This window comes from Erpetoichthys calabaricus, chromosome 8, assembly GCF_900747795.2.
Source record: "Erpetoichthys calabaricus chromosome 8, fErpCal1.3, whole genome shotgun sequence".
Lineage (NCBI taxonomy): Eukaryota > Metazoa > Chordata > Cladistia > Polypteriformes > Polypteridae > Erpetoichthys > Erpetoichthys calabaricus.
This window is the reverse complement of record NC_041401.2, coordinates 133,060,141-133,079,410: the sequence shown is the minus strand read 5'-3', so window position 1 is coordinate 133,079,410 and position 19,270 is coordinate 133,060,141. Positions and strand designations below refer to the sequence as shown.

The 19,270-nt window shown below is 40.5% G+C and overlaps 1 protein-coding gene across 2 annotated transcripts in view; it reads right to left on the bottom strand.

The window, feature by feature from the left end:
* Positions 1–9,648, bottom strand: part of LOC114656080 (transmembrane protein 52-like) — a 92,184-nt gene extending 82,536 nt beyond the window's left edge. For both annotated transcript variants that reach the window (XM_028807489.2, XM_051931400.1), the window contains exons 1-2: positions 9,560–9,648; positions 9,290–9,327 (exon numbers count right to left, since the gene is read on the bottom strand). In XM_028807489.2, the coding sequence (XP_028663322.1) occupies positions 9,290–9,327; positions 9,560–9,634 (113 nt within the window). In that variant the 5' untranslated portion in view covers positions 9,635–9,648. The remainder of the gene's footprint in view (positions 1–9,289; positions 9,328–9,559) is intronic.
* Between the last annotated feature and the right edge of the window lie 9,622 nt (positions 9,649–19,270).

Here is a 19,270-nt window from a genome sequence, read left to right as displayed (position 1 = left end):
GTTTACGTAGAAACTAACCTGCTCCGAGCAGGTTTGAGGATTAGGATGTGTTGCTATGACAACACTTCCAGCAAGAGTTTCGAAAAACCGACAGATCCAGGATCAGGCCAAATCGTCAACAATTACATCCAGCTAAACGACTAATCCACGTACGAAAAATACCCACCTGTTCTTCAAGATCCAAAACCCCCAATTTATTAACACCTTAGTCTAGCATGCTTTGATTAGAGTTGCTGATTAGTTGCTGATATTGCATCCTTGTTTTGTTTCAATAAGCAGGTTCGCCTATTGAATTCACGACAAACTCTAGTTAACATTCCAATATTTGTTTGTCTTCCACTATCATTTAAGTGCATAGACGCAGTATGATAACCACATGTAACTCTCTATGAGATTCCCCACATTTTGGCGCAAAATCATTTTTTTTTATTTTTTAAATCACATTAAACTTAACAACAGCTGCACATTTCTGTAGCAAAACAATTCACTTATTCATATACTTTAGAACATTTACCTCCCCCCCTCAAGTCGCAAAGAAGATTCCCCAAGTGGTTTATCTGGGAGTGAGGTACCTATAATTGTAGAGGGTAAATAATATATCATCGTGCTCTGTGTTAATATTATACAATAAAAAACATACATTTGATTTGCGTCTGTAACAGCCGGTGTAAATTTATACTACGTGTAAAAGTTAGCATTTATTTTTCAGTTTTATTCTCTCAGTCACGTTCACGCTCCCACAACCCCCAACCCCCAACCCCCAATCTGACACTGTTTTCAGATAAAGGGAAGGTATAACAAACTTGCAACAGGTATACACATCATAAACGTAGGAAGGACGGTCCATGGGTGTGTGGAAGTTGTCAACATTTGAATTTGATGATTGTATATAGCGCGGAACTGACCTCTCTGTACTATTCTCTCCTCTGCATCTCCTATAAGAAACACCAACATGTATCAAAATGTGGAGACTGGTCAAGATTGGGAAAAAAAAAAACAAACGCAGTCACTGACTACAACTGCTTGAAGGTATGGGAATGAGTATGAATAATATGAATAATGTTGCATTAGTGCAGCAATGTTTTCCGAAATGTACTATACAGGTCATAAAATGAACTATTCCAAATGTCATATATACCTACAGTGCATCCGGAAAGTATTCACAGCGCATCACTTTTTCCACATTTTGTTATGTTACAGCCTTATTCCAAAATGGATTAAATTCATTTTTTTCCTCAGAATTCTACACACAACACCCCATAATGACAACGTGAAAAAAGTTTACTTGAGATTTTTGCAAATTTATTAAAAATAAAAATATTGAGAAAGCACATGTACATAAGTATTCACAGCCTTTGCCATGAAGCTCAAAATTGAGCTCCGGTGCATCCTGTTTCCCCTGATCATCCTTGAGATGTTTCTGCAGCTTAATTGGAGTCCACCCTGTGGTAAATTCAGTTGATTGGACATGATTTGGAAAGGCACACACCTGTCTATATAAGGTCCCACAGTTGACAGGTCATGTCAGAGCACAAACCAAGCATGAAGTCAAAAGAATTGTCTGTAGACCTCTGAGATAGGATTGTCTCGAGGCACAAATCTGGGGAAGGTTTACAGAAACATTTCTGCTGTTTTGAAGGTCCCAATGAGCACAGTGGCCTCCATCATCCATAAGTGGAAGAAAGTTCGAAACCACCAGGACTCTTCCTAGAGAATGGCCTTAGTCAGGGGAGGTGACCAAGAACCCGATGGTCACTCTGTCAGAGCTCCAGAGGTCCTCTGTGGAGAGAGGAGAACCTTCCAGAAGGACAACCATCTCTGCAGCAATCCACCAATCAGGCCTGTATGGTAGAGTGGCCAAACGGAAGCCACTCTTAGTAAAAGGCACATGGCAGCCCGCCTGGAGTTTGCCAAAAAGGCACCTGAAGGACTCTTCAGACCATGAGAAAGAAAATTCTCTGGTCTGATGAGACAAAGAATGAACTCTTTGGTGTGAATGCCAGGCGTCACGTTTGGAGGAAACCAGACACCGCTCATCACCAGGCCAATACCATCCCTACAGTGAAACATGGTGGTGGCAGCATCATGCTGTGGGGATGTTTTTCAGCGGCAGGGACTGGGAGACTAGTCAGGATAAAGGGAAAGATGAACTGCAGCAATGTACAGAGACATCCTGGATGAAAACCTGCTCCAGAGCGCTCTTGACCTCAGACTGGGGCGACGGGTCATCTTTCAGCAGGACAACGACCCCAAGCGCCCAGCCAAGATATCAAAGGGAGTGGCTTCAGGACAACTCTGTGAATGTCCTTGAGTGGCCCAGCCAGAGCCCAGACTTGAATCCGATTGAACATCTCTGGAGAGATCTTAAAATGGCTGTACACCGACGCTTCCCATCCAACCTGATGGAGCTTGAGAGGTGCTGCAAAGAGGAATGGGCGAAACTGGCCAAGGATAGGTGTGCCAAGCTTGTGGCATCATATTCAAAAAGACTTGAGGCTGTAATTGCTGCCAAAGTTGCATCGACAAAGTATTGAGCAAAGGCTGTGAATACTTATGTACATGTGATTTCTCAGTTTTTTTATTTTTAATAAATTTGCAAAAACCTCAAGTAAACTTTTTTCACGTTGTCTTTATGGGGTGTTGTGTGTAGAATTCTGAGGAAAAAAATGAATTTAATCCATTTTGGAATAAGGCCTGTAACATAACAAAATGTGGAAATAGTGATGCGCTGTGAATACTTTCCGGATGCACTGTATATCTTTCTTTTTTGTCAGTGCGGCTTTGACATCATGGACCAGAAGGTGCATACTAATTCAGCATAAGCAGGAACACTCAAGAATAAAACTGAATAAAAAAAAACAATTCACATCCACAATCATTCCCAGTCACGCACATCACTCACGCCCACATCAAGAGTTTTCCCAGTCCCAGTCTCATTCTCGCACAAGATCTGACACTGTTTTTAAATGAAGAGGTGGTATAACAAAACAAGTTTGTTATACCACGTCTTTATCTGAAAACAGTGTCAGATCGGGAGTTTGGTGGTGGGGGGGAAGATTTGTGGGAGCGTGAACGTGACTGAGAAAATAAAACTGAAAAGAAAAAAAAAACACTAACTTTTACAAGTACTATAAATTTACACAGGCTGTTAAAGATGCAAATCAAATTTATGTTTTTATTGTATAATATTAACAATAAGAGCAGCTCACTACTCAAGAGGTAGAGGCCTGGTCTGGAAGGCAGCCAGTATCGAACCAGCGACCTCTTGATTAGGAGTCAACAGTTCTTACCGCTGCACCACCTAAACAGTCATGTCATTGACTTACCCATAGGCAACTTTTTTTTCTTCAGTTATTTTCTTGAATAAAAGCGCACTTGTTTTGTTATACTTGTACCTTTTCTGAAAGTGTTTATTTGATATTTGGACTTTAGGCTTCACACATTATACACTTCATGTCTACATTTTGTCAATTATTACTAAAATATGAAAAATGTTTCTGTTTTAACAATGTGTTTACATAGATTGTTGTAGACATGGAACACACATGAAATGTATGTATTCCAAATGACGATACATTATTTATCCTCTACAACTCCAGGCACTTCACTCCAAGATAAGCACTGAGCACTGATAACCTTCTTTGCGAATTGAGCTGCAGCAGTGGGAGGGGGGATGGGATAGTAGGCTGCCTGCTGCTTATGCTGATCAACACATCGTAGGCGTCAGTAATTCTAGTGTTAATACAGAGTCATGGCTGTAGAATCTGGAAAGATAATAAACAATGCCCAGAGGATGTTGTACTCTCGTAACATCTTTAGGTCGTGGCATCTCTCTAATGGTTGACACTTTTTCAGTGTCAATCTCTACACCCTCAGACATGAGCAGGTGACCTATGTAGGGGACTTTCTTCAGCGTGAGGCACAACTTGTCTGGGTTCAGCTTGACAGTACACTGTTTGCATCTATCTAAAAGTATTTTCATCTTTTTATTATGACCCTGTACTGTTTCCTCATCGGTTACTCCCTCTCACACAATTAAAATGTAATTTGCAATGTTTTTTGACTCATGGAATTCATTCAATCACTTGGTAGAGCTTCCTTTGCAAAATTTCCATGGCTGGGTCAATTCCCACTGGTATACGTAGCAACCTATAGAGAATAACTGGTATGGCAAATATGGTGTGATAGCCGGAAACTTCCTCCAACTCCAATAGCCAGAATCCATTTTTTACAGAGAATACACATGCTTTACTTAGGTTTGACAGTACATCCCTAATTGCAGGCAATGGGTAATGGCTTCTCTTGAGTACCCTGTTTAAAGGTTTGGAATCAATGTACACTCATATTTTTTTCTGATGGTTTCTGCACTACCGCCATGCTAGTAATCCAGTCTGGGCTTTTGTCCACTGGAGAGCCATAATTGGTCCATAAGAACTTGCCACTGGACCTTGCCTCTGCAGGTCTTATAGTTCTTCTTTGAGTGTTTTATAAAGGGCAACAGGAACCCTTATTTTGGTAATTTAATATGTTCCACACTATTGTCCACTTTAAGTTTCGGTTTTTCTTCAAAAACACCATCTCCATGAAAGACATCAGCATATTCCCATTGTATCTGTTTCCTTTTCTATACCTTTCCTTTGCCAATGGCTATGATATTTTGATGAAGAACTGTAATCAACTCAAATTTTTGGCATGCATTGCTACTTAAGGTGGGCTTGTATACACCTTTCTCAATTACAATAAAACAAAATAAAAATCACAATTAAAAAAATTTGTATCATTTTCGATTACATGGATTAATTAACTTGTAAAATCCCAAGTGATATTAGTGTTGTTTTTATTGTACCTTACTAAGATCTGGCTGCAGGAATGCAGCCCTGTGCCCTTCATTATATTTGCTGAAATTATATTGCAAGTGGCACTACAATCTAACTGAAATCAGTTGTTGACCTGCAAGACTGAACATTAGAACATTAGAAAAATTTAGAAGAGAATAGGCCATTCAGCCCAACAAAGCTTACCAATCCTATCCACTTAATTCCTCCAAAATAACATTAAGTCAATATTTCAATGACCTTAAAGTACTACTGTCTACCACACTACTTGGTAACTTATTTCATGTGTCTATGGTTCTCTGTGTGAAGAAAAATTTCCCAATCTGTGTTCAAACTTTACCCTTAAGAAATTTCCCACTGTGTACCCATGTTCTTGTTGAATTCATTTTAATACTAGAATTACCAAAGCTTACAAAAAACTTTGTAAATCCAGCCCACCTTAAATCCTCTCGCACCTCTCTATCAGCGTCTTCTGTCTTGTAAATGTGTCGATAAGCCCAAGTAGCAAGCAGCCTACTATCCCATCCTCCCACCACCACAGAAACTGCAAAAACCTCTCCCCGCTCAAGCCTTGTTTATCAGGGAGTCAGGTACCTAGAGCTGTATAGGCTAAAAAATATATTGTTATTTGGAACACATGCATTTCATGTGTGTTCCGTGTCTACAAAGATCTATGTAAGTGTAGGATGACAGGAAATGCAAGAAATGTTGAACACATTCCTAAAAGACAAACTTTTTCCATGTTTTATTACTAACGAGAAAATTTTGACATGAAGTGTGTAATGTGTGAAGACTGAAGTCCAAATATCAAATAAGCACTTTCACAAAAGGTACAAATATAACAGAACAAGTGCGCTTTTATTCAAGAGTATTACCGAAGAAAAAGAAATTCGGTTAGTGTGGTAGTACAGCGGTAAGAACTGTTAACTCCTATTCAAAAAGTCACCGGTTCGAGCTTTCCTGCGTCTCAAAATAAAGGTTTTAAGTAGTGAGCTGCTCTTATTGTTACTATTATACAATAAAAACATACATTTGATTTGAGTCTGTAACAGCCCGTGTAAATGTATGGTACTTGTAAAGGTTAGTGTTTTTTTTTTTATTCAGTTTTATTCTCTCAGTCGCGTTCACACTCGCCCCGATCTGACACTGTTAGTTTTCAAATAAAGAAGTGTTATAACAGAGGTTAACTCGGATGAGGACGAGGGTTCTACATCGGAGAAAGAGAACAAAAGCACTCCCCAACCCCCACAAGAAACATCTACTCACATATAAGAACAACGCAGCTGCACCAGGCATAAAGGCGAAAGATGGCACCGTTTGGATGCACCAAGAGGTCGGGCATCATCCTGCCAGTCAGTTTGCCCCACACATGTCCTCCAACGAAGCAGCATGGCTTACAGATCTCACCATCGTATCATGCAAAGTCCTGTTTGTGATTATGTTTTGTGATGGTCTTTACATAAGAAACATTTATATGTTACTTATATAAAAGCCAGATCGAATGTAATTGACCTTGATTTATATACTTATCTTCCTACAGCGTAAAGTCACAAGTAAACTGCAGAGCTTCCTGAGTTTGAGCGACACGGGAATGCTGACACAGTATATGTATACTGAAGAGACGTCAGCTTATAGTGGCTGCATCAGTTGTGAGGATGGAAATAAATCTGCATTAGATTCACCTTGAGCACACCAGCATATTTTCTGAAAGCATTTTCCACATGAAAAGTTGGACCTCAGACTTAAAGAAAAGGGAGTTCAGGGCACTGTGCAAAGACGGGTGACAAATTGGTTAAAACACAGAAAGCAAAGGATTTTGGAGTGAGGAGCCTTATCAGAATTAGATGATCTTAAAAGTTGTATAACTCAGGGGTCAGTGCTACAGTCACTGATATTCCTAATATATAAATACACTTAGAGACAATTTACATATAGAAGTTTTTTTTCCTAACAGCAGGAATATGAATAACAAGCTGGTTAAGTTAGCAAGTTATACCAAGCTAGATGTAGAGAAAAGCCAAGCAAAATGACACCTTTTATTGGCTAACTAGAAAGATTACAATATGCAAGCTTTCGAGGCAACTCAGGCCCCTTCTTCAGGCAAGATGGGGCCTGAGTTGCCTCGAAAGCTTGCATATTGTAATCTTTCTAGTTAGCCAATAAAAGGTGTCATTTTGCTTGGCTTTTCTCTACATTCATAATGGCTAACACGGTACAACACCCTAGTACCCAAGCTAGATGGAAAGACAGATTGTCTAATCACTTGAATCATTACAGAGAGACTACAGAAGAATACAAAATGGCAGGTATGAAACTTGAAAATAAACCTTATGAGTAAGGACCTAGAAGTCATAATTAACTCATCATCATCTTCATCCAGACTGTGTTTAGAACCACTAAGAAGCTTGAATAGAATATCTGGTTATTATAGCACAATGTGTACAGTACAAGACAAAGGAGGTTCTGCTTAAAGCATAATGAGATCTCATGTGAAGGACTGTGTTCAGTTTTGGGCTCCATATTACAAAAAGACACAGAAGCACTACAGAAAATTCAGGGAGGAGCAAGAAGGCTGCTTCTTAGTATAAGAGGTATGAGCTATGAGGAGAGAGTGAAGAAGCTGAACTTTCTCAGTTTAAGTAAACAGAGATTAAGAGGGTCTTAAAATTGATTAGGCAGGCTGGCAATAACTAAAACTATTATAGTGCACCAGCCTCATAGATGTTAAGCGTACTTAATAAATTGAAACAAATCGAAATTAGTTGAACTGAATTGAAATTCTGGTTCATACCCCTCAATACTGTTCAAACCCCCACATACCCTAAACTGGATTAAGCAGGATTATAATAGTTAAATTATTAAGTTTTTGTAAAATTCTTAATGGTGCTTTAGTGTTAAGTATGTAGGTTTTGTGTTTTATTATATGATGTTCAGTGTTATTACAGTATTGAATTTTATAATCACATATAGTTTAAAAGAGTTTGTGTGTGAATACTAGGGTAAACCTACATCAGTCACCAAAATCTCAAAAATTTCAAAGCATGCTTAAAGTTTGCTACATAACATACTGTAATTTTTTTTTAATTAAATACAGCCTTAACCTGAAAGGCAATTAACTAGATAGGTTGGGAGCATGAGCACATTGCAACACCCACCACACCACCTGGACTGGGACCCGAGTGCAGCAGGTGATACCTCAGCACCACACTGGAACAGTGTGAGTTTTTTTACAGTGGCTGGGAGTGCCAATCCTGCCACCAACCACCAAGTCTTCCCTGTAAGTTGAAGAACCTGCTTTCAGGGCAGGATGTATGTTAATGTCATACTTAGGACGAAGTAATAACAGGTTAAGGGCTTTGCTCAAGGGCCGAATGGAGTAGAGTCACTTCTGGCGTTTACAGGATTCAAACTGGCAACATTCCGATTGCCAGAGCAGATCCCTCGCCTCAAGGCCACCACTCTGTCCAATTAACTAAATAGTAAAGAATAAAATATGAATACCTGTATTTCATTTGGTGGTGCATCCTTTTGGAATGCTTTCTGTGAAGCACAGTACAATATTACAAGTAGACAAATAATAAAAGGAAGACATTATTCTTCTGATGCTGTAAGGCAAAGACTTCATCAGAACAGCAGAACCAAAGATTAAATAGTTTCTAAATATTAAAACAGCCATACCTTAGTGGCTTAGTACTTTTCACTTCTTTTGGCACAACTGACAAGCTGAAACTTGAAAAAGCTGCAACACATCTGCCACAAAAGTACAGACATCCTGCAAAAAGTGTGTTAATTTCGATTTCTTGCTGCGTAGGTGCTTTTGTTGATCTGAATACTTATCTTTCTTTCTATTTGCTGAGTATCAACTATTCTAATAAAGGTCATCAGGAGCTGAAACCAGTGGCAGCATCAGTTTTGAGGCAGGAATCAAACCTGTACAGTCCAGCACACCAGCATTTTTTTATTTTTAATGCAGTAACCTTCCTAATATATTATGGGATGTGGGATCTTAAGTACTGCGGTGGGCTGGCATCCTGCCTGGGGTTTGTTTCCTGCCTTGTGCCCTATGTTGGCTGCGATTGGCTCCAGCAGACCCCAGTGACCCTGTAGTTAGGATATAGCGGGTTGGATAATGGATGGATCTTAAGTACAAACATCAGCTAGATAAAAATTAGAATTATAATTTCTAAATCAGTAGAATTTTAAAACTAAAAGGGTCTAAAGCTTTGTTGCAAAGCTCATTATCTGTCTTGCTAAAGTTGCTCTGGAAGTGAAACTACACACTACCACCAGATCTTGTTTTTCTTGTCTCACAAGTTTGTCACAATGTGAATACTAATTCAGATTCTCTAAATATTACTGTTCACGAAGTCTGTACTTTCATCTGTTTTTCTAATGTTCTCCAAAACTAAAGAAGACGTTACATTAAATAAAGTAAAATATATAAATATACTTACTGAGACGAGTAACAGTTCTGGGCTTCTGCTCCTAAAATCTTTAAAAAAAAAAGAAGAAAAAATTGGTTTACATGTGTACGTATATCTATCTGTCTATCTAAATATCTATATGCAAGTTATACATACAGAAAGATTGATTCTCGAGATGAATAACTTCATCACTAACACATTAGATCAAACAAACAAGAAGGACAACAAATAATAATTAAGTCTGAGTTAGATAAGCAGGACACCAAAGTCCCTGACAAAAATGCGTTGCTGCTAACTAACCTGTAGCGCTAACACGCCCAATGGTGCCACAGCCTCCATGCTGTTCAGCGGCAGCTCCTTGTTTCCCAAGCACATCGCACAAGCGCTTATTTCCGGCTACAAATTCGAATGGGGTGGGGTTTGCACATATGGGATACGTCTGAGGCGTTTTAACATTTATTCAGCCCTTTATGAATGCGAAATTTCAAAGAGCAGGTATCGTTTCTTTTCAATTTGTTATCGCCATTTTCACAATTGAAATGCCCTTTTAAAAGTTTAATTTTATTTTTTAAAATTTTTGATATCAACATTTTGAATTTTGATATCAACAAATTGAAATTTGATATTAACATTTTTAACTTTGATATCGACCGCAGATTTTAAAGCGTTTACGTTGCGGTTTTACTTCAATTAAAGGTGCAGATGCCAAACAACTGGAACGTAGGCCATTGCAGGCATAATCGTTACAGTTTACTTCGTATATAAACCGACCAGTAACAAGATCAACATAACATTTCCTTGTGTCCGAACCATTTCTCTCAAGGTTTTGTTACAGCATCTTCAAAATAACGAAGACAAAGGTGACTTTATTCCATGAACTGCGACGCATTTTGTTCCGACTTGCATACGTAAACTCTGGGATAAAATTATTGCCGAAAAACAAGTAACCACAAACCTGTTTCTGCAGGTTTTGTAAAATGTATCGGAAAAGACCATTGATTTATTTCACTTCAAGGGCCTCTTAACGCGCATCTATATTTACACCTTAATTCTTTCTTACCATTTTTAAGTGACATTATGAACAAACATATACAGTAGACCAAATACGTTTATTTTTATTTGTTGAGATACATTTGCAAATACAAAAGAATTGTTGCTACAACTACTGACACTGTGTGACCCTGAGCAAGTCACATGACCTGCCTGTGCGCCAAATGGAAAACCAAAAGAAAAAAATGTAGCCAAATTTATCATAAATGTAAGTTGTCAAATAAGTAAATGTAAATGTGTCAAAAAAATTGGAACTAAAGTGAAAAGAAAGGGAATAAAACGGGTAGAATTCCCAGAACACAAGTATTGTTGGTGATATTATTCAAAATTGATATAAAATATCTGAATTTTGATATGTACTTTTTAAAATTTGAAATCGGCGTTTTAAAATTTGATATCAACATTTAGAAATGTGATGTGGCTACAAAATGTGATAGTCAAAAGGTTAAACTATGACATACAACTCGGAAAACTGATACCAACGTTTTAAAATTTTATGTCAGATTTTTGGAAATTTGATATCAGCGTTTTAAAATGTGATATTGACTTTTGGAAATTTGATATCAGCGTTTTAAAAATTGATATCAGCTTTCACTAATCGGATATCATCACTTAAAAAACTGATAGATTTGGAGTGCCGGTGTTTTTTATGGAAAGAGTAACAATAAAACGGCTTGTCATATCTATTGAAACTCTGAAAGCTTTACTGTTTGATGTACAGAGGCGCGATGTCAGACGTTGATCGTTTTCTTCTTCAGATACAGAGAAAGTGTACAGCCATTCAGCGAGCAGTTTATCAGGGAAAGTCAAGCCAAAGAGAGACTGCAGCGATCGACTGTTTACTTACGAATGTTCAGATAATTCAAAAGTTTATTAGGGACACTGCGGAAGTCTTAACTGAAAGTCTCGTTGAGCCGAGGAATTATATTAAAAAGTTGGCACGACGCTGGGAAAATTTCATGGCAAACGAGGGTGACTATGTAGAAAAGTGATGTAATTTGTTTCTGAAATTCTTAATAAATAGAGTTTTAAAAACTGCGGAAACTTTTTTTGAACGTATATCCGTGGAATGTCAGCTAATACCGATATAGTATTCAGGTATTATTTTATTTAAGCACGAATTTCTCCTTAAATTGTATTTCTGTTGCATTCGATGTCGTAAAATAAGTTGCTGGTTGTATAGCATTGTTTTCTACATAAACAGTGATGTCATAATGGTATTAAAATATTGCTGTGTTCTACTAGTTTCATCCTATCGCAAAGCACACCTGCTGTAGATATGCTCATCGTATACTTTATGCTTTGTAATTCTTTATGTAGGAGGCAAAGGCAGACTTACGTTGGCTTTATCAGAAGGACTTAAACCAAGCATTTACTGCCAAAAAATGGAAGAGATACTGGGCTGTTCTGCCTCCTTTATATGTAAGAAGAAAATATTTTGGGTTTTCCATGAGAAGCAAATTTACCATTATTTCACAAGATAAGCTTAATAACAAAAGTCAAATCTTTCAAAGTCAGTATCCAAGATCTGGAAATGAGGTGATTGTTTACCAGCAATACAGGTGTTACTGTAATTAAATCTAAAAATCAATACATAGAACAGGGTTCTTAAACTACTCGAATTATTAATTTGATTTGTTTTGTTGTTGATGGTTCTTTAATGTACGCGTACATAATATTAAAATATAATCATTGTCTTGCGGTTTACTCGTCAAATATCCATCCCCATATCCGAGTATACGAGAAAGTCTAGGGGAGAGCACTCCCGATTTTTTAAGGTTGATGAAGGCATTTTTGTAGACATTCGCAGGCACTAATCGGGGGCAATGAATGTGACGTCACACCAAGGGGAGGAGCAAAGAAGACGAGCTGTTTTGTCTTCGAGGAATTTGAAATCAATGCATTGGTGCTGAAAAACAAGTTTATATGTAGGGATAAATACATTTTAACGGGCCAGATATATTTTCTACAGGCCAGCTGAAGAGCACTGAAGAAATATACTGTTGCAATGATTATGGCTGTTTATTATAGCTTTTTCTGCATTAAAAAAATCACAATGCATGCTTTTTTCTTATAAATCATGAGATCATTTCTGTCTGCTATGGGTACATATGTTTCCAGGCGAATAACTCGTGACTCTTTATCCAGAATTGACCCATTAGGGACGGCTTACAGACGGAGCAGAGCAATAATAAGGAGAACATATCATGTTTCTACTCCAAAATCATTATGGCATATTGATGGCCATATGGGACTCACCCTGTAATTATTTAGTCATGTTTATTGTTGACTATACATTCTGCTGTATCTACTGTACTTTACTGATATTATTTGTTTGCAGTCTGTTATGTTACAAATGAATTTATCCTTGTTTTAATTTTTAAAAATGTAACTTTCATCTTTTTATGTTACCAATAAATGTATCCTTGTTTTAATTTAAAAAATTTAACTAAACACGATGTAATATATACATTTTATATTGATTTTATGTATTTTCTGTAGTTGCATTTAACACCTATGTTAGTTTAGAGTTAGAATGCCTTTAGAATGCATTTCCGTTTGTTGGTTTTATTGATTACTCATGAATTGTTTCTACTGGAACATTCCATGTTAAATAAAGGAAGGAGTCAAGAAAAACTAATGGTTATGAACAATGTATTGTAATGAAACATATTTATTTGTGTGTAAACAGCATAAACATATTTAGTTGTGGTAAAATATATTAGCATCATGATATTTTCAATTATATCCTTTAAAATAAACTGAAACTGCAAAAAGCATGGTTTTCCCACTTTTATAAGAGTGACTTAAAGTAAAACATAGCATGTCAGTTTATTAACATATGAAAAAATGATAGCCCTTCAAGAAACAGTTTTTAGTTTTACAGTTTTTACAAAACTGAAATACATGTAAGTGCTTCACATCAGTTTTTCAGTAATTCCAATTACATTTTGCTAATCTCTTCAATTTTAAATATATATTTAGTGTCCAGTGTCACAATGATGGTGCTGTCCTACAGCTATTTTAAAATCTCATGACTTGCTATCAGGGTGACTCGGATTACTAATCTCTGTAGTAAGGCTCCTGAGCTGTCAAATGTTCCCACATTAACCATTCCTAGGTGCTATTGGGTTTGTGTTCAGAGGACCTCCTAACTAACAACAGGAGCACAGGTTCAGTAAAACAGGACTATATATTGCAATATGTTTTCATAAACTTGAAGTTACACAATGACGTATAAATAATGGTTGTTTCCAGTACCAGAACCATCAATGAAAACTCTGATTTATCCTGTCAAAGCAAGACTGTTGTTATCTTTGAAGGCCACATTTTCTCCTCTGTTAACAAAGGGTTGATTTGCATTTCTATTCTAGTCCTAATTTTGTTTCATCTGCCCACACAACTCCCCAGAAACTGTAGTTATTCAAATGGATTTTCAAAGTGAAGATTTCCTTTTTTATGTCTCCTTGTCTATCCTACCTTGATGTGACATCCTGTAGTCACTCTGGACTGAAAGAGTTGTTTTTGATTTGTCCATGTCAGCTCTTAAATTATTGGAATTTGTGTGGTGATTTTTCCAACAATTGTCATCCACTGCTGACAAGATCCATGGTCACCTCTCAGGGGCTACAAATTATTGAATAACAAAGAAACAAGAATTGTAGCCCTGAACTTTGAATGCTTGCCGAGGATTTTGTTTGTAACAATCATTAATAGTTATTTTGCCCTGTTTGTGTTTGCAGATGAAACATGGAGATTCTGCAAAATCATGTTTATGGTCATTTTAAGGATATCTGAAACCTAAGAGCCCACAGACACACAGGAAAATTCCCATGCTAGTATTTTAAAGAATGTTTACCAGTATATTTGTACACAACTTTTTTGATTGCTGTGGTGGCATATATTTCACCACAAAATAATTCTTTAGAATTATCAGCTACATTATATATTTAAGTATTAACAGAAAGTTATGCTACGGTACATTACATTCAAATTTTTGGAATGTCAATCACAATTAAACAGAAATTATTCTGAAAGTTGGAGAAGTAATTGTTTTTTTTTTTTTTGCTTTTTTGGACAGTTTTTCTCAGCTTCTTTAAAAAATTTATCAGAACAAATTAACATTTTCTGAAAACACTTAACACAGCAATCTGAACACAATGCCCATGCTATAATATGCTTCAATGCAAATTTAAGTACTGTTCTCTTAGTATTTGTGGATTTTCCTCAAAACTTTGCAAGCACAGTAACCAAAGAGCAGAGGAATGGTTCACTTATTCAAACACAGGAATACATTTCCTTTAATAAGAAATACTTAAGTAGATGTTGTGCAGTATCTTATGAAACTGTAACATTGCAAAATATGTAGTCCAGGGGATGGATTTATGTTGATGCACATTCAGATTTAAACAGACTTTTTCCTGACTCTGTGAAAGCAAATCATAAACCTCTTCCATGTTCAGTAGACCAAATTTCAGTAGACAAATTTCATACAACACACTGCTGTACACTGCAATGTTTTATTGGTCCATACTGTGATCCCTGTCAGGCTAGATAACGTCAACTACATCATAGCTGACATTTTCTCTTGCAATGCACCTGGAAAAAAAAATGTTGGTAATATCAAATCCAACACTGATATGACTCTGTTGTGATGCCATCACATGCCTCCTGCATGGCATGCAGAAGTGTTTCATGTACATGGATTATGATCATATACTCTCCACCTGCAGGCAGAAAAGAACTCCTCAATAGGATTTAGGAAGAGGGAGTATAGAGGAAGACAAAGTAACTCAAGATGTGGTTGGGCTTCAAACCAATTAACATGTGATGAATGGTGAAATTTTATGTTGTCCCATTTGACCACATTAATCACATCTGGTCCCTTTTCTTCTCCTGCTTGTCTGGGTAAGAGTCTGTCTAAAAAAGCAAGTAAATGTTCTGCATTATACGGACCCAGCACAGCATTGTGACATACTACACTTAACCTTGTTATAGCTGCACACGTTGTGACCTTTCCTCCCCTCTGTCCAGGGACAGTGACCATGGCACACTAAACAATGACATTCATTCTTGCATACTCTAGGGCTGCCATTAAGTTCCTAAATTCTCTGTAAATACAATGCAACATATGGATATAGGCATGTGGTTATGGTAGTGATATAAATATAAAATACAGAAGGAACACAAACCTGTACATACCGAAACCTTGCAACTTTTATTGTGTCTGAATTTCTTTCCAAAGACACTCTATAAACTTGCTACATTCAAATAGAATTTCTCCTCAGTACCCTGTCAATGGTTACCTAATTGCAGCTCTGGATGTTTCTGAAAATGTGATCCTCCTGAATTATCCACTGTTCATGAACTGCTACATGCCTGTCCTTATCTAGGATGTTTATACAATAATGCCCAGAAGTGGTCAGTTCAAGCTTAACTGTCTGTTTAAACATTACTGCTCTGTCATTTTCAGTGTCAAGCACAGCTCCAGCTTTCTTTAAAGATGTTTTGCTTAAGAGCAAAGGAACATCTGCAGGGATCACTTCTGTTTCAATGTTGCATTTTGTGTGTCCAATTTTGGCAGAAATTTTACTTCTTTTAGTAGCCTGCACAATCTTTCCATCACAAAATTTAAAAGCTCTACAGCTTGATACTTCAATCAACTTGTCTGCTTCATTCTGACACTTTTCTCCACAAACAGTTCGAGTGCAAGCAGTGTCAATTACTGCAGATCCCAAAGATTCATCCATCCATCCATCCATCCATTGTCTCCCGCTTATCCGAGGTCGGGTCGCGGGGGCAGCAGCTTGAGCAGAGATGCCCAGACTTCCCTCTCCCCGGCCACTTCTTCTAGCTCTTCCGGGAGAATCCCAAGGCGTTCCCAGGCCAGTCGAGAGACATAGTCCCTCCAGCGTGTCCTGGGTCTTCCCCGGGGCCTCCTCCCGGTTGGACGTGCCCGGAACACCTCACCAGGGAGGCGTCCAGGAGGCATCCTGATCAGATGCCCGAGCCACCTCATCTGACTCCTCTCGATGCGGAGGAGCAGCGGCTCTACTCTGAGCCCCTCCCAGATGACTGAGCTTCTCACCCTATCTTTAAGGGAAAGCCCAGACACCCTGCGGATGAAACTCATTTCAGCCGCTTGTATTCGCGATCTCGTTCTTTCGGTCACTACCCATAGCTCATGACCATAGGTGAGGGTAGGAACATAGATCGACTGGTAAATTGAGAGCTTCGCCTTGCGGCTCAGCTCCTTTTTCACCACGACAGACCGATGCAATGCCTGCATTACTGCGGATGCCGCACCGATCCGCCTGTCGATCTCACACTCCATTCTTCCCTCACTCGTGAACAAGACCCCGAGATACTTGAACTCCTCCACTTGGGGCAGGATCTCGCTACCAACCCTGAGAGGGCACTCCACCCTTTTCCGGCTGAGGACCATGGTCTCGGATTTGGAGGTGCTGATTCTCATCCCAGCCGCTTCACACTCGGCTGCGAACCGATCCAGAGAGAGCTGAAGATCACGGCCTGATGAAGCAAACAGGACAACATCATCTGCAAAAAGCAGTGACCCAATCCTGAGCCCACCAAACCGGACCCCCTCAACACCCTGGCTGCGCCTAGAAATTCTGTCCATAAAAGTTATGAACAGAATCGGTGACAAAGGGCAGCCCTGGCGGAGTCCAACTCTCACTGGAAACGGGTTCGACTTACTGCCGGCAATGCGGACCAAGCTCTGGCACCGATCATACAGGGACTGAACAGCCCTTATCAGGGGGGCCGGTACCCCATACTCTCGGAGTACCCCCCACAGGATTCCCCGAGGGACACGGTCGAATGCCTTTTCTAAGTCCACAAAACACATGTAGACTGGTTGGGCAAACTCCCATGCACCCTCCAGGACCTGCTAAGGGTATAGAGCTGGTCCACTGTTCCGCGACCAGGACGAAAACCACACTGTTCCTCCTGAATCCGAGGCTCGACTATCCGACGGACCCTCCTCTCCAGGACCCCTGAATAGACTTTTCCAGGGAGGCTGAGGAGTGTGATCCCTCTGTAGTTGGAACACACCCTCCGATCCCCCTTCTTAAAGAGGGGGACCACCACCCCGGTCTGCCAATCCAGAGGCACTGTCCCTGATGTCCATGCGATGTTGCAGAGGCGTGTCAGCCAAGACAGTCCTACAACATCCAGAGCCTTGAGGAACTCCGGGCGTATCTCATCCACCCCCGGGGCCCTGCCACCAAGGAGTTTTTTGACCACCTCGGTGACCTCAGTCCCAGAGATGGGGGAGCCCACCTCTGAGTCCCCAGGCTCTGCTTCCTCATTGGAAGGCATGTTAATGGGATTGAGGAGGTCTTCAAAGTATTCCCCCCACCGACCCACAACGTCCCGAGTCGAGGTCAGCAGCGCACCATCCCCACCATATACAGTGTTGACACTGCACTGCTTCCCCTTCCTGAGACGCCGGATGGTGCACCAGAATCTCCTCGAAGCCGTCCGAAAGTCATTCTCCATGGCCTCCCCAAACTCCTCCCACGCCCGAGTTTTTGCCTCAGCAACCACCAAAGCCGCATTCCGCTTGGCCTGCCAGTACCTATCAGCTGCCTCCGGGGTCCCACAGGACAAAAGGGTCCTGTAGGACTCCTTCTTCAGCTTGACGGCATCCTTCACCGCCGGTGTCCACCAGCGGGTTCGGGGATTGCCGCCACGACAGGCACCGACCACCTTACAGCCACAGCTCCGGTCAGCTGCCTCAACAATAGAGGCACGGAACATGGCCCATTCGGACTCAATGTCCCCCACCTCCCTCGGGATGTGGTCGAAGTTCTGCCGGAGGTGGGAGTTGAAGCTACTTCTGACAGGGGGCTCTGCCAGACGTTCCCAGCAGACCCTCACAACACGTTTGGGCCTACCACGCCTGACCGGCATCCTCCCCCACCATCGAAGCCAACTCACCACCAGGTGGTGATCAGTTGACAGCTCCGCCCCTCTCTTCACCCGAGTGTCCAAGACATGTGGCCGCAAGTCCGACGACATGACCACAAAGTCGATCATCGAACTGAGGCCTAGGGTGTCCTGGTGCCAAGTGCACATATGAACACCCCTATGCTTGAACATGGTGTTCGTTATGGACAATCCGTGACGAGCACAGAAGTCCAATAACAAAACACCGCTCGGGTTCAGATCAGGGGGGCCATTCCTCCCAATCACGCCCTTCCAGGTCTCACTGTCATTGCCCACGTGAGCATTGAAGTCTCCCAGCAGAACGAGGGAGTCCCCAGAAGGTATGCCCTCTAGCACCCCCACCAGGGACTCCAAAAAGGGTGGGTACTCCGAACTGCTGTTCGGTGCATACGCACAAACAACAGTTAGGACCCGTCCCCCCACCCGAAGGCGAAGGGAGGCTACCCTCCTCGTCCACCGGGGTAAACCCCAATGTACAGGCTCCAAGTTGGGGGGCAATAAGTATACCCACACCTGCTCGGCGCCTCTCACCGGGGGCAACTCCAGAGTGGTAGAGAGTCCAGCCCCTCTCAAGGAGATTGGTTCCAGAGTCCAAGCTGTGCGTCGAGGTGAGTCCGACTATATCTAGCCGGAACCTCTCAACTTCGCGCACTAGCTCAGGCTCCTTCCCCTTCAGAGAGGTGACATTCCACGTCCCAAGAGCCAGTTTCTGTAGCCGAGGATCGGACCGCCAAGGTCCCCGCCTTCGGCCACCACCCAACTCACACTGCACCCGACCTCCTTGGCCCCTCCCATAGGTGGTGAGCCCATGGGAATCCCAAAGATTCAACAACAAAAATCTCAGAATCAGAGGCAGATTCATTTGAATACAATGTAACGTTACATTGTTCAGTGTCATCCTTATTTACATTACCCTCTGTGTAATTCGCTTGTTCACTTTTATGCGGACGGTGTTTAGCCCAATGAAACGTACTCTGACATACGGCACAC